This window comes from Schistocerca gregaria, chromosome 10, assembly GCF_023897955.1.
Source record: "Schistocerca gregaria isolate iqSchGreg1 chromosome 10, iqSchGreg1.2, whole genome shotgun sequence".
NCBI lineage: Eukaryota > Metazoa > Arthropoda > Insecta > Orthoptera > Acrididae > Schistocerca > Schistocerca gregaria.
Window position 1 is genome coordinate 215,042,568 of NC_064929.1, and position 12,681 is coordinate 215,055,248.

The 12,681-nt window shown below is 43.4% G+C and overlaps 1 protein-coding gene across 3 annotated transcripts in view; it reads left to right on the forward strand.

Annotated features, from left to right (window-relative positions):
• The window catches only part of LOC126293692 (synaptic vesicle glycoprotein 2A-like), a 69,993-nt gene that overhangs the window by 19,158 nt on the left and 38,154 nt on the right, over positions 1-12,681 (forward strand). For 2 of the 3 annotated variants that reach the window (XM_049986993.1, XM_049986992.1), the window contains exons 5-6: positions 64-185; positions 7,891-8,132. In XM_049986993.1, the coding sequence (XP_049842950.1) occupies positions 64-185; positions 7,891-8,132 (364 nt within the window). The remainder of the gene's footprint in view (positions 1-63; positions 186-7,890; positions 8,133-12,681) is intronic. The other variant, XM_049986994.1, reaches the window with a different exon arrangement.

Sequence of the window (12,681 nt, forward strand, 5' to 3'; positions counted from 1 at the left end):
ACTACCTCGCGATCAGCCGTGTGTGTGTACCCTGGATTGACACGTTGGGTTTTTCCCCCCCAGGGTCTGCGGGCCGTCGGCGGTGACGTACGCCTACCTGGGGGAGTTCCACTCGGACAAGACGCGAGCCCAGAGCATGGTCTACGTCTGCCTCTTCATCGCCGCCGCACTTGTGGTACAGCCAGGTCAGTACCGACACCGGCTACAACCACTGTTCATACGAGTGTGAGTTTTCTTCACAAAGAACTGATATCAACAAGAGTGGCGGTAAGCTAAAACTGTAGTTTCTACCTGCCCTTCCTCCTTCTACAGGGTGTTTTCGTAAGAGTGGGCAAAAATGTAACAGGAGAATGCTCCACTGAACAATTTGAGACAGGAAACCTAGGTCGGAGAAGATAGCTTACGGAGATATGGAATTAAACTTGTCTACCGCTCTATCCAGCATTACGCTTCTCCAGTTTATTTACAACTACCATCCGTACAACTTTACACGTAGTGTACTGTTTATTGACACGTACGTTCTTCATTTCCTGTAAGGAAACAAGGAGGACGAGCCTGATTACAAGGAAGTCATGATGCACGCTTTGTTTACTTTATTTGTCCATAACGTGGCTCTGCCGGCCGGAGTGGCCGTGCGGTTCTGGGCGCTACGGTCTGGAACCGAGCGACCGTTCCGGTCGCAGGTTCGAATCCTGCCTCGGGCATGGATGTATGTGATGTCCTCAGGTTAGTTAGGTTTAAGTAGTTCTAAGTTCTAAGGGACTAATGACCTCAGAAGTTAAGTCGCATAGTACTCAGAGCCATTTGAACCATAACGTGGCTCTGTTGTGTCGCATTTACATTGTGCATATGATGTGATTCGAAACACATCAGGGATATTTGTCAGGATGAATCAGAATCTTGTTGACCGATGTCATGTTTGCGTTGAGGTTGATGGCCGTAAGTTTCAGCACACTTTGTAAGATCAGTACAAATGGTACGTTCATCGTGTCAGTGATGGTAATTAATGTAAATAAAAAAGTATACAGCAGTGTGATTTTATTCCTATTATCTCCTTAATCTGTCTTCTCCGAGGCGAGGTTCAAATGTGTGTCAAATCTTATGGGACTTAACTGGTGAGGTCATCAGTCCCTAAGCTGACACACTAGTTAACCTAAATTATCCTAAGGACAAACACACATTACTAAACCATATATGCTCGATTAGAGGCAGATCTGGAAACCGAGCAGCCCAACGTAACACATCGACATCTTGTAAAGCGTGTTGGGTTGCAAACAGCGGTATGTGGGCGAGCGTTATCCTCTTGGAAATCATCCCTTGGAATCCTGGTCATGAATGGCGGCGCAACAGGTCGAGTCAGCAGACTGACGTACAAATTTGAGGTCACGATGCGTGGGATAACCAGGAGAGTGCTCCTCTCGCCAAAATCGCATCGCAGACCCTAACTCCCAGTGTAGATCCAGTGTGTGAGTGTAGCACGCCGACAGGTTGGTTGCAGGCACTCAACTGGCCCTGTCCTAACCAACACACGGCTGATACGGCGCGCGCCGCTATCCTGTGATCTTGTTTAGAGCGAGCGCTACAATCGATTATAATGCGCTGTTCTGGTGCGGGTGGCGCTCCGGTGGTGATTTCCTATTACGCCGCTGTTGTGTGTTTGCGGTAGCAGGCGGAAAGAGAGACGGTAGTCGGTTTCCGGGTATTGCGCGGAACGTGAAGTTCGCTCTGTCTGATCTGCTGGTGACTAGCGCTAAGATAGTTGTGCCTCGCAATATGAGCAGAGTGGCCTCGGATGGAGGCGACTCGCCGCTGTGCTGGCCGTGCGGTGGTGATTGATTGGAGTCGGCGTATTCGTTCTGCCTGCCTGTCTGATGAGGAGGTCCGGTGGGGCCCTGTGATACCCTGGCCCAGAGGCAACTAGTTGCTGCGTTACTGGGTGGAAATCCTTGGGTAGTTGTCCTATAAGAACACACTTTCCAATGGTAGCAGAGCGTGGTTCAGATCCACGGACCTCTGGGTTATGGGCGCAGCACGCTTCCACCTCCCCGACATGCCTCCCACAACTGCCCATCACTTACGCACCTTGGTTATGTTCTGTAACACACGACACATAATATCAGCACAAGATAAAATTCAAAAATCAAATAACGATATAACATCCTGACAGCACATGATAATCATGGCACCGTTAACTCGGGGGCTCTTAACAAGTGCCGGAAACCAACACACACAAATCTTAATAAACAATTCTCGCTTCATAAAACAAAACAATGAAAGCCAAGCGCACATGAATAGCTAAACCACAGTCTTAGAAGTGCCTTGACGACGCCAAACGCGACTATTCCACCAAGTTAATAATAACACAGAGCGATAACAATACAGAACATACCACTAAATGCCCTTACTCAAACCAAATTAACGAGATCGTGTTGTTCCGGTCCCAGAAGACCACATATACCAAGCAGTAATTCACTATGCATATACTGTCCAAAACGGCCTTTCTTAGGCAGACTTTACCTAACACATCAAATAGCAAATAAACCATACATGAACGCAACTCCTGGCAGGTAACAGGAACTACCTACGTGAATTCTTTCAGAACCAATGGTAACGCTGAGCAGGCCGGGTGGGCAACGACCCACTCAGCGGCATAACCAAAAGATACTCCAGTTGAGCAAATAAATTGGTGCCAACAAATACCGTAACGTTCACTGGGCATTCGCCATACCCACACCCTGCCATCTCATCGCTATATTGTGTACCGTAATTCGTCATTCCACACAACGTTTTCCAACTGTTCGATCGTCCGATGTTTACGCTTCTTACATCATGCAAGGCGTCGTGTTGCATTTACCGGCGTGATGTGTGGCTTATGAGCAGCCTCTCGGCAATGAAATGCAAGTTTTCTCACCTCTCACCCAACTGTCATAGTAGTTGCCGTGGATCCTGATGCAGTTTGGGATTCCTGTGTGATGGTCTGTGTGACGTCGTTTTGGGGTGGCATTCGGTACGTCACATACAAAAAAAATTATTACACATATATTCTTCTTCTTTCGAATAACCCATTTGGAGGGTACGATGAATCAACTTTGGCTAATATTCATTGTATTAGATTTCCTCAGTTTCCAAATTTCCTTCATCCTTTTAGAGTGCTGTTCCCTTTCTTCTTGAGTCCACTTTCGTCTAGTTATTTTCTTTCTCTCCTGAAATTCTGCCTTTTGAACTGCCTTTCTGAAATGTGAATAGAAAACTCCAGCATTTTCAATGTCCTTTTCAGTCTCTGTGAACCATGCTGGCTTGGATTTGTAGCTATTGAGTAATGTGAATATCCACTTGGTTAGTCTGTTGTTATCCATTCTGAATATATGTCCAAAAAAACTGTAGTCTCCTCTTCCTCATTACATCAGTTAGTTTCTCCGTTTTCAGATATAGCTCTCTGTTTGGTCTTAACCTGTATTCGGCATTATCGTTTCTTTTAGCTGCCAGTATTTTCCTTAAAATTCTTCTTTCGGCCTTCTCTAGTTTCTCAAGATCTTCATTTCTTGTTAGTTTAAGTGTTTCTGCCGCATAGAGAGCTTCAGGTCTGGCCACTGTTTTCTAGTGTCTTAATTTTGTGTTCCAGGACAAGGATTTTTTATTATAAACGTTTTTGGTCATATGAAACACTCTTTCCATTTTGTGCACTCTAGTTTCTATAGCTATCTTTTCTTTGGCATTGTATGTAATCCACTCTCCTAGGTATTTAAAGGAATCTGTTTTGTGTATTGTTGTCAACTGCAATATTTTGAGGAGCATCACAGATGTTTGTCATAAACTTTGTTTTTTCATAAGATATTTGTAGTCCTACTTTGGCTGCTTCTTTTTGTAGTTCTCTTATTTGTTCTTGGGCATTGTCTAGTGAATCTGTAATCAATGCCATGTCATCTGCGAGGGCTAAACAGTCGACAGTGATCTTGTTTGGATTTCTCCCTAGTTGAATCCCTTTAGTATTGATGGCCTTCCTCCATTCTCGAACTACCTTCTCCAAGTCGCAATTGAAAAGCAGAGGTGACAGACCATCTCCCTGTCGAACACCTGACTTTATTTCAAACGATTTTGAGAGCTCTCCCCTAAATTTTACTTTCGATTTTGTATTTGTCAAAGTACCTTTAATTACTTTAACTATTGCAGTTGTTTTAGTATCGAGTCCCAATTCTTTTAATATATCAAGCAGTGTATTTCTGTCAATTGAATCACAGGCTTTTTTTTAAATCCACAAAAGTAATTACATATTTTAAGTTCCTGATTTTCCTCATTTCTATTATGTTCTTTAAATTTAGTATTTGTTCTGCACATGACCTTCCCTTCCTAAATCCAGCCTGATACTCTCCTAGCTGTTTGTCAAGTATATCTTCCGCTCTTATTAAAAGCGCCTTAGACAAGATCTTATAGGTCACTGGTAAGAGGGAGATTCCCCTGTAATTGCTAGGATCTGTTTTCTTCCCTTTTTTATGTAGTGGATGTATTAATGCAGATGTCCAGTCTGGTGGTAATATGTGTGTTGTCCAGATTTCTTTTAGTATTTCTGATAGACACTGTATCATGTTGTCACTAGAGTACTATATTATCCTCTCCAGGGGCTTTATTATTTTTAAGCTCTTTTATGATTTCTTTTATTTCTTCTGTGGTTGGCGGCTTGGAGTCTGGTGGTGTTGGGTTTACAACATTGAAATTAAATTTTTCTTTCGGTGGATAACAGTTATGTAGTTCTTCAAAATATTCAGCAAGTATTCTACAGTTCTCTATGCTATTGTATGCAGTTTTCTGCGTTTTTGGGTCTGTGAAAAATAGACTAGGAGGAGAGTATTTCTTTAAGCTACTTTTGAAAGTTTTGTAAAAGTCCCTAGCATTGTTCTGTTTGAAGTTGGAGTCTATTGATGCTAGTTGGTCTTTTATGTATTGAACTTGAATCTTTTTAAGGTCTTTTGAACCTTGCTTCTGGGCTTCTTTTAGGGAGTTCCTATTTTTATCATTTTTGTTTGCATTCCAAATGTTCCAAGCTCGTTGTCTTGTTAGGATTAGTTTGTCACACTCATCATTCCACCAGGCATGTTTCCATTTTTTGGTAAGGAGAATGGTTTCTTCTGCTGTCTGTACTATATCTTTTTGAAGTTGTTCCCATGTTTTAGGTGTTTTCTTTTCCAAAAGTGTCCTGAAATTGTGTTCCTTGGTTAATTTCTGACTGTCAAACTTTCTAGGTTGATATTCGCTCTTTCTTTTATATATTGGTCTAATTTTGAATTTAACGACAGATAGATAGTGACCTGAATCTAAACTTGCACTCTTAGCAACTTTTACATTGAGTATCTCTGATGCAGACAGTCTGCTTATAGCAACATGGTCAAGTTGTTTCTCCCCACAGACTGGATTCGGGGATACCCATGTAGTTTGTTTTCTAGGGATTTTTTTAAAATATGTAGACTTTAGAACTATGTCATGTTCTCTGCATAAACTAATAAGTCTTTCTCCATTTTCATTGGTTCTTTTATGTGCAGGGAATTTGCCTACTATGGATTGGTGATGACGTTTTTTGCCGATTTGGGCATTAAAGTCTCCCAACAATATTATTGTGTTTTTGGATGAAATCTGGTCTAAGGTGTTTGACAGTTCCTGCCAAAAAATTTCTATTTGTTCTTTTTGTGTTCTGTTTTTCTCATTTGTTGGTGCATGTGAGTTTACAATGGTTTACAGTTTGTTTACTGATTTGAAGGTTAATGTTGAAAGCCTTTCATTGACAGATTTAAATTCTACTATCGAGTTTAATACATTTTGGTTTACAATGAATCCTGTTCCAATTTGGGGTACATTCTGCATAACTCTTTTTCCTGGCTTCCCTTTGAAGATTCTGAATCCCTCTGAATCAAATGAATGTTCATCAGTATACCTTGTTTCTTTGAGTGCAGTTATCATTATATTTTTCTGTTTTATAAAATTTATCAACGTTTTAAGTTTTCCTGTTTTTAGAAGTGAGTTTACGTTGAACGTTGCCAAGTAGTTTATATTTTTGTGTTTAATTTTGTTTGTTGCTTGCTTAAGGCAAGTTTCAGGATGCTCCGACTCATCCTTCGCACAGTGATGTAGGCCCCCAGAATCCGAATGCCTACTTTTAATTTCCTTAGAAATTGGAGACTGGTTACTCCCTGGGGTAAATCCATTGTTGATTGTTTGTTAGGTTAGGGGAACTAGTCCCCTAAGGATTCTACTCGAGGTTATTAGCTCCGAGGAATGGTTTTCAGCCGTACCACTGGTGGACAGGCGCTGACCACTCAGCCGCTTGTTTCAAGACAGACGCCAAGAGGATTTTTTTCTCTGGTTGCCTCTACCTCTAGTTCCGCCGTGCCGAGAACTGTCCTCTCCGCCTTCACTACCGTTGAGGTCTTCACTGTAGTCCTAGCAAGGAGCCCCTACAAGGTGCTATCACCCGGGCCAGGTGAACCTTGGTTTTTTAACGAGGTTGTTACTCCTCCCCCTCCTCTTTCCTCACCTCTATTACATATATATATTATATTCTTTTCTTTTTAATTTATCAGTATGATTCTTTCTCTCAGGGATATTGTCTTCTCTTATCACTTTTACTTACGTGTATAAGTAAATATGAAACGGGTTCTTGAAGGGCCTCAGTTATTCATGTACCAACTTTAGATTTTGAATGTGATGACTAAAATAGAGTTGCCGTTAACTGAATTGAATGTAATTTTGTTAATTTCTGTTTATTGATTGCAAAGCAAGGCTTGAGAGAATTTCGATTGTTACCTTGGAGCGGCCAAGATAAAACTTACTGAACTCATGGAATCTGTATAGCTTAAGAACATGAACTTTAACGTAAATTAATTATCTGTTGCAATTTAAAAAGGTTCTTATAACGAAATCTCTCGCATTTACAGTTACTGTTAACACTGAAAAATAAATTAATACTTCGACGGGTAATGACCGACCAGAGGCTGCATAGGAAGATGAGCTTCTCGCAGTGCAAATTGCTGAAAAAATGCTTATTAAAAATAGTTAGCCACTGCGAGCATTTGAGGTGACAACTATTACAATGAAATTCATTTTGTAATAATAGTAACAAGTTTATTTAAGCAGAAATACGAATAACTTACATAAAATATGTGTAGCCGCCCAATTAGTGCCTTCCGTTTAGCGAAACAAAACAGTGTGTGTCTACCACAAAAGACGTCCTTCCTCCTCGACCGTGCAATCGCGTCTCTTTTGATCCTTTTTTATTTTCATAGACAGTAAATAAAGATGCTACTCTAAATATCAGTTGTTTCGAGAACATTAACTATATCTTTTACACTAATTATATTCATGAAATACGTAAACTACGATTTACAACCGCTAAAAATGTCAATATTTATGTGACGTACGGTCACATCTGGATAGATGTCTGCCTATTATAGATTACGACCCTCTTCAATTGTCGGCAGTCTCAGTCAACAGACGAGGTCGGCCTGTACGCTTCTGTGCTGTACGTCTCCCTTCACGTTTCCACTTCACTATCACATCGGAAACAGTGGACCTAGGGATGTTTAGGAGTGTGGAAACCTCACGTACACACGCATGACACAAATGAGACGCAATTACCTGACAACGTTCGAAGTCCACGAGTGCTGCGGAGCGCCCCATTCTGCTCTCTCACGATGTATAGTGACAACTGAGGTCGCTGATGTGGAGTACCTGGCAGTAGGTGGTAGCACAATGCACCTAATACATATCTTTTTGGGAGTGTCTGGATACTTTTGATCACAGAGTGTGGTATTGGTCACTGATGTCTCTTTTAAGGCTGGCTCGGCCCTTCTGAGCGACACTGTGAGTGGGGTGGTGACTGTGGTGGGGTGTGGGTGTCGGCAGGTGTGGCTTGGGCCATCATCCCGCAGCCGTGGGCGGCTCCCCTCGGCTGGATCACGCTGCGCTCGTGGCGCGCCTTCCTCGTGGTCAGCGCGCTGCCCAGCGCCGCCACCTTCCTGGGCCTGTGGTTCCTGCTGCCCGAGAGCCCCAAGTTCCTGCTGGCCGCCGGCAGGCACGACCAGGCGCTCGACGTCCTCCGCCGGATGTTCTCCGCCAACACCGGCCTGCCGCCGGACCAGTACCCGGTAAGACGTACGGGCGGGGACCGCTTCACAAAGGCGACCTTCGCTATATCTTTTTGCAACCGTAATTCAACGTGTGAGCAAACAGCTTCGTATCCTCGGAGTCTCTTGCGGCGGCGTGGCTTCATAAAATCGTCTCGCCTTCCGCGCACGCTTCTTTCAGTCCTCCTCCGATGGGTGCTAGCGGCCGTAATTGTAGGTATGCCAGGTGTACCGGTATGAAATGAGCGTTTGTTTGTGAAAATGAAACACTAATTTTGAATTGAAACGTAAATAAATTTTATTCATAGTACTGACCATTGCTTTGTATACATTTTGACCACCTTTCTGGCAATTTGTGGACACCACGCCAACAGAAATGTTCGTCTTTTGAAGCAAAGCAGTCAGACACCCAATTTTCGACTTCTTCGAACCAATCGAAGTGTTCCTCAGCCAATGCGTGTTCCATTGGTCAAAACAAATGGTAGTCGCAAGGGGGGTGGGGTAGCAGCTCCCAGCCAAGTGTTTTGATTTGTGTGCAGGTGCACTGTCGTGTAAAAAAAATTATTTTCCCACGTCTACTGTCCCATTCTGGTCTTTTTTCGATCAATGCATAGTTCAAATTGGTCATTCGTTGTCTGTAGCGATTAGTATTCACAGTTTTACCGGGTTTTAGAAGCTCATGATACACCACACCTTTCTGATTCCACCAAACACAGAGCATTATCTTCTTGCCGATTCCATCTGGTTTTGCTGTCGATGTTGATGGTTGTCCCGGATTAACCCATGATTTTTCCCGTTTAGGATTCTTAAAATAAATCCATTTTTCATCACCAGTAACATTTCGATGCAAAATTGATTTTCTTTCATGCCTTTGAAGCAAAATTTGACAAATGGTTTTTCGCTTTTCCATCTTCTTTCACTCAAATCATGTGGCACCCATTTTCCACACTTTTAGATCTTTCCCATAGCTTTCAAACGGTCAGAAATTGTTTCTTGTGCAACATTTAGGACTGCTGTCATTTGCTTTTGACTCAAAGTATCATCTTCATCCAATATTGCTTGCAATTCAGCGTCTTCCAACTTTTTTGGTGGTCTTCCACGTACTTCATTTCTTATATCAAAATCATTATTTCTGAACCGTTGAAACCATCTTTTGCATGTTGCTTGTGATAGAGCATGATCACCATATGTCTCGACAAGCATTCGATGCGACACTGCAGCACTTTTCTCAAACAAAAACAAAAAATTAAGGCTTTCCGCAAATCATCCCTTTCAGCTACAACATTTGACATTGTTAACACGATGAAAACATATGATGTTGTTTGTTCCATGACTTGATGTATACTAAATATCTTTGACAGATGTCATACCAACCAAACAATAAAAAATTAAGGCTCCTTCACAACAAATACTCTCTATCGACACATTTGTATCTTAACGCTCATTTCATACCGGTACACCTGGTATAAGCGGGAAATAGTGCCAGCCGGGTCAGGCAGTAGTTTTACTCCTGACGACGATGGTAGAGCTAGCCGTCGAAAGGGCGAGAATTCTTTTGCAGCTGACGCGGCTTGTAAACCCAGAAGATGTTATCCAAATACGTTTGTAATCGGAGCTTGCACAGTCCACTTGGCGTATCGGCATACTAGATCGGTGTCAGATGCAAGGACAAGGCGGGCGCAGGGAACTGCAGTGTACATGACGCCACAGGCTTGTTCACTGAGGTGACAAAACTCAAAGGGTAGCGATACGAACATATACAGATGAAGGTAGTATCGCAGACACAAGGTATATAAGGGCAGTGCATTGGCGGAGCAGTCATTTATATTCATGGGATCACGTGAAAGCCGGCCGGAGTGGCCGAAAGGTTCTCGGCGCTACAGTCTGAAACCGCGTGACCGCTACGCTCGCAGGTTCGAATCCTGCCTCGGGCATGGATGTGTGTGATGTCCTTAGGTTAGTTAGGTTTAAGTAGTTGTAAGTTCTAGGGGACTGATGACCTCAGACGTTAAGTCGCATAGCGCTCAGAGCTATTTGAAACATTCACGTGAAAAGTGTCCAAAGTGATTGTGGCCGCACGGCGGGGATTAACGGATTTGTAATTCGGAGTTGTACTTGGAGAAAGACGCATGCGACATTTCACTTAGGAAATCGTTAGGGAATTCAATATTTCGCTATCGAAAGTGTCTAGTGTGTGCCTGTTGTTGTTGTGGTCTTCAGTCCAGAGACTGGTTTGATGCAGCTCTCCATGCTACTCTATCCTGTGCAAGCTTCTTCATCTCCCAGTACCTACTGCAGCGTACATCCTTCTGAATCTGCTTAGTGTATTCATCTCTTGGTCTCCCTCTACGATTTTTACCCTCCACGCTGCCATACAATACTAAATTGGTGATCCCTCGATGTCTCAGAACACATCCTACCAACCGCGTCCTTCTTCTAGTCAAGTTGTGCCACAAGCTCCTCTTCTCCCCAATTCTATTCAATACCTCCTCATTAGTTATCTAATCTTCAGCATTCTTCTGTAGCAACAGATTTCGAAAGTTCTATTCTCTTCTTGTCTAAACTATTTATCGTCCACGTTTCACTTCCATACAATGCTACACTCCATACAAATACTTTCAGAAACGACTTCCTGACATTTAAATCTATACTCGATGTTAGCAAATCTTTCTTCTTCAGAAACGCTTTCCTTGCCATTGCCATTCTACATTTTATATCCTCTCTACTTCGACCTTAATCATTTATTTTGCTCCCCAAATAGCAAAACTCCTTTACTACTTTAAGTGTCTCATTTCCTAATTTAATTCCCTCAGCATCACCCTACTTAATTCGACTACATTCCATGGGTGTGCCTAGAACAACAAATTTCAGGTATTACCTCTCACCCATGGACAGCACAGTGGTCGATGGCCTTCGTTCAACGACCGAGAGCAACGAGGCTTGAGTGCAGTTATCAGTGCTAACAGACAAGCAACACTGCGTGAAATAGCCGCAGAAATCAATGTGGGACGTACGGCGAACGTATCCGTTAGGACAGAGCGACGAAATTTGGACGACTGACGCTTTTGCTACGGGACGACATCGTCTGGTTCAAATGGCACTGAGCACAATGGGACTTAACTTCTCAGGTCATCAGTCGCCTAGAACTTACAACTACTTAAACCTAACTAATCTAAGGACATTACACATCACACACATCCATGCCCGAGGCAGGATTCGAACCTGCGACCGTAGCAGTCGCGCGGTGCCGGACTGAAGTGCCTAGAACCGCACGGCCTACACGGGCGGCACGACATCGTTTGTTCGACGCTCGTAGGCTCGTGACGATACCGGCTCGACGCTAGACGACTGGATTACCGTAGCCTGCCCACATCAGCCCAGATTTCAGTTGTTAAGAGCTGATTGTAGTGTTCGAGTGTGGCGCGGATCCCTGAAAGCCATGCACCAAAGTTTGCAACAAGGCACTATGCAAGCTGGTGGTAGCTCCACAATGGTGCGGGCTGTGTGTATACAGGGTGTTACAAAAAGGTACGGCCAAACTTTCAGGAAACATTCCTCACACCCAAAAAAAGAAAATATGTTATGTGGACATGTGTCCGGAACGCTTACTTTCCATGTTAGAGCTCATTTTATTACTTCTCTTCAAATCACATTAATCATGGAATGGAAACATACAGCAACAGAACGTACCAGCGTGACTTCAAACACTTTGTTACAGGAAATGTTCAAAATTGTCCTCCGTTAGCGGGGATACGTGCATCCACCCTCCGTCGCATGGAATCTCTGATGCGCTGATGCAGCCCTGGAGAATGGCGTATTGTGTCACAGCCATCCACAATACGAGCACGAAGAGTCTCCACATTTGGTACCGGGGTTACGTAGACAAGAGCTTTCAAATGCCCCCATAAATGAAAGTCAAGAGGGTTGAGGTCAGGAGAGCGTGGACGCCATGGAATTGGTACGCCTCTACCAATCCATTGGTCACCGAATCTGTTGTTGAGAAGCGTACGAACACTTCGACTGAAATGTGCAGGAGCTCCATCGTGCATGAACCACATGTTGTGTCGTACATGTAACGGCACATGTTCTAGCAGCACAGGTAGAGTATCCCGTATGAAATCATGATAACGTGCTCCATTGAGCGTAGGAGGAACTAACTAAAATGAGCTCTAACATGGAAATTAAGCGTTTCCGGACACATGTCCACGTAACATTTTGTCTTTATTTGTGTGTGAGGAATGTTTCGTGAAAGTTTGGCCGTACCTTTTTGTAACACCCTGTATATGGAATGGACTGGATCCTTTGGTCCAACTGAACCGTTCTTTGACTGGAAATGATTATGTTCGGTTGCTCGGAGACCATTTGCGGCCAGCCGCGGGGTAGCCGCACGGTCCGAGATGCCTTGCCATGCTTCGCGCGGCTTCCCCCATCGGAGGTACGAGTCCTCCCTCGGGCATGGGCGTTTGTATTGTCCTTAGCGTGAGTTAAAATAAGTACTGTGTAAGACTAGAGACACATGACCTCAGCGGTTGGTCCCATAGGAACTTACCACAAATTCCAAATTATTTGC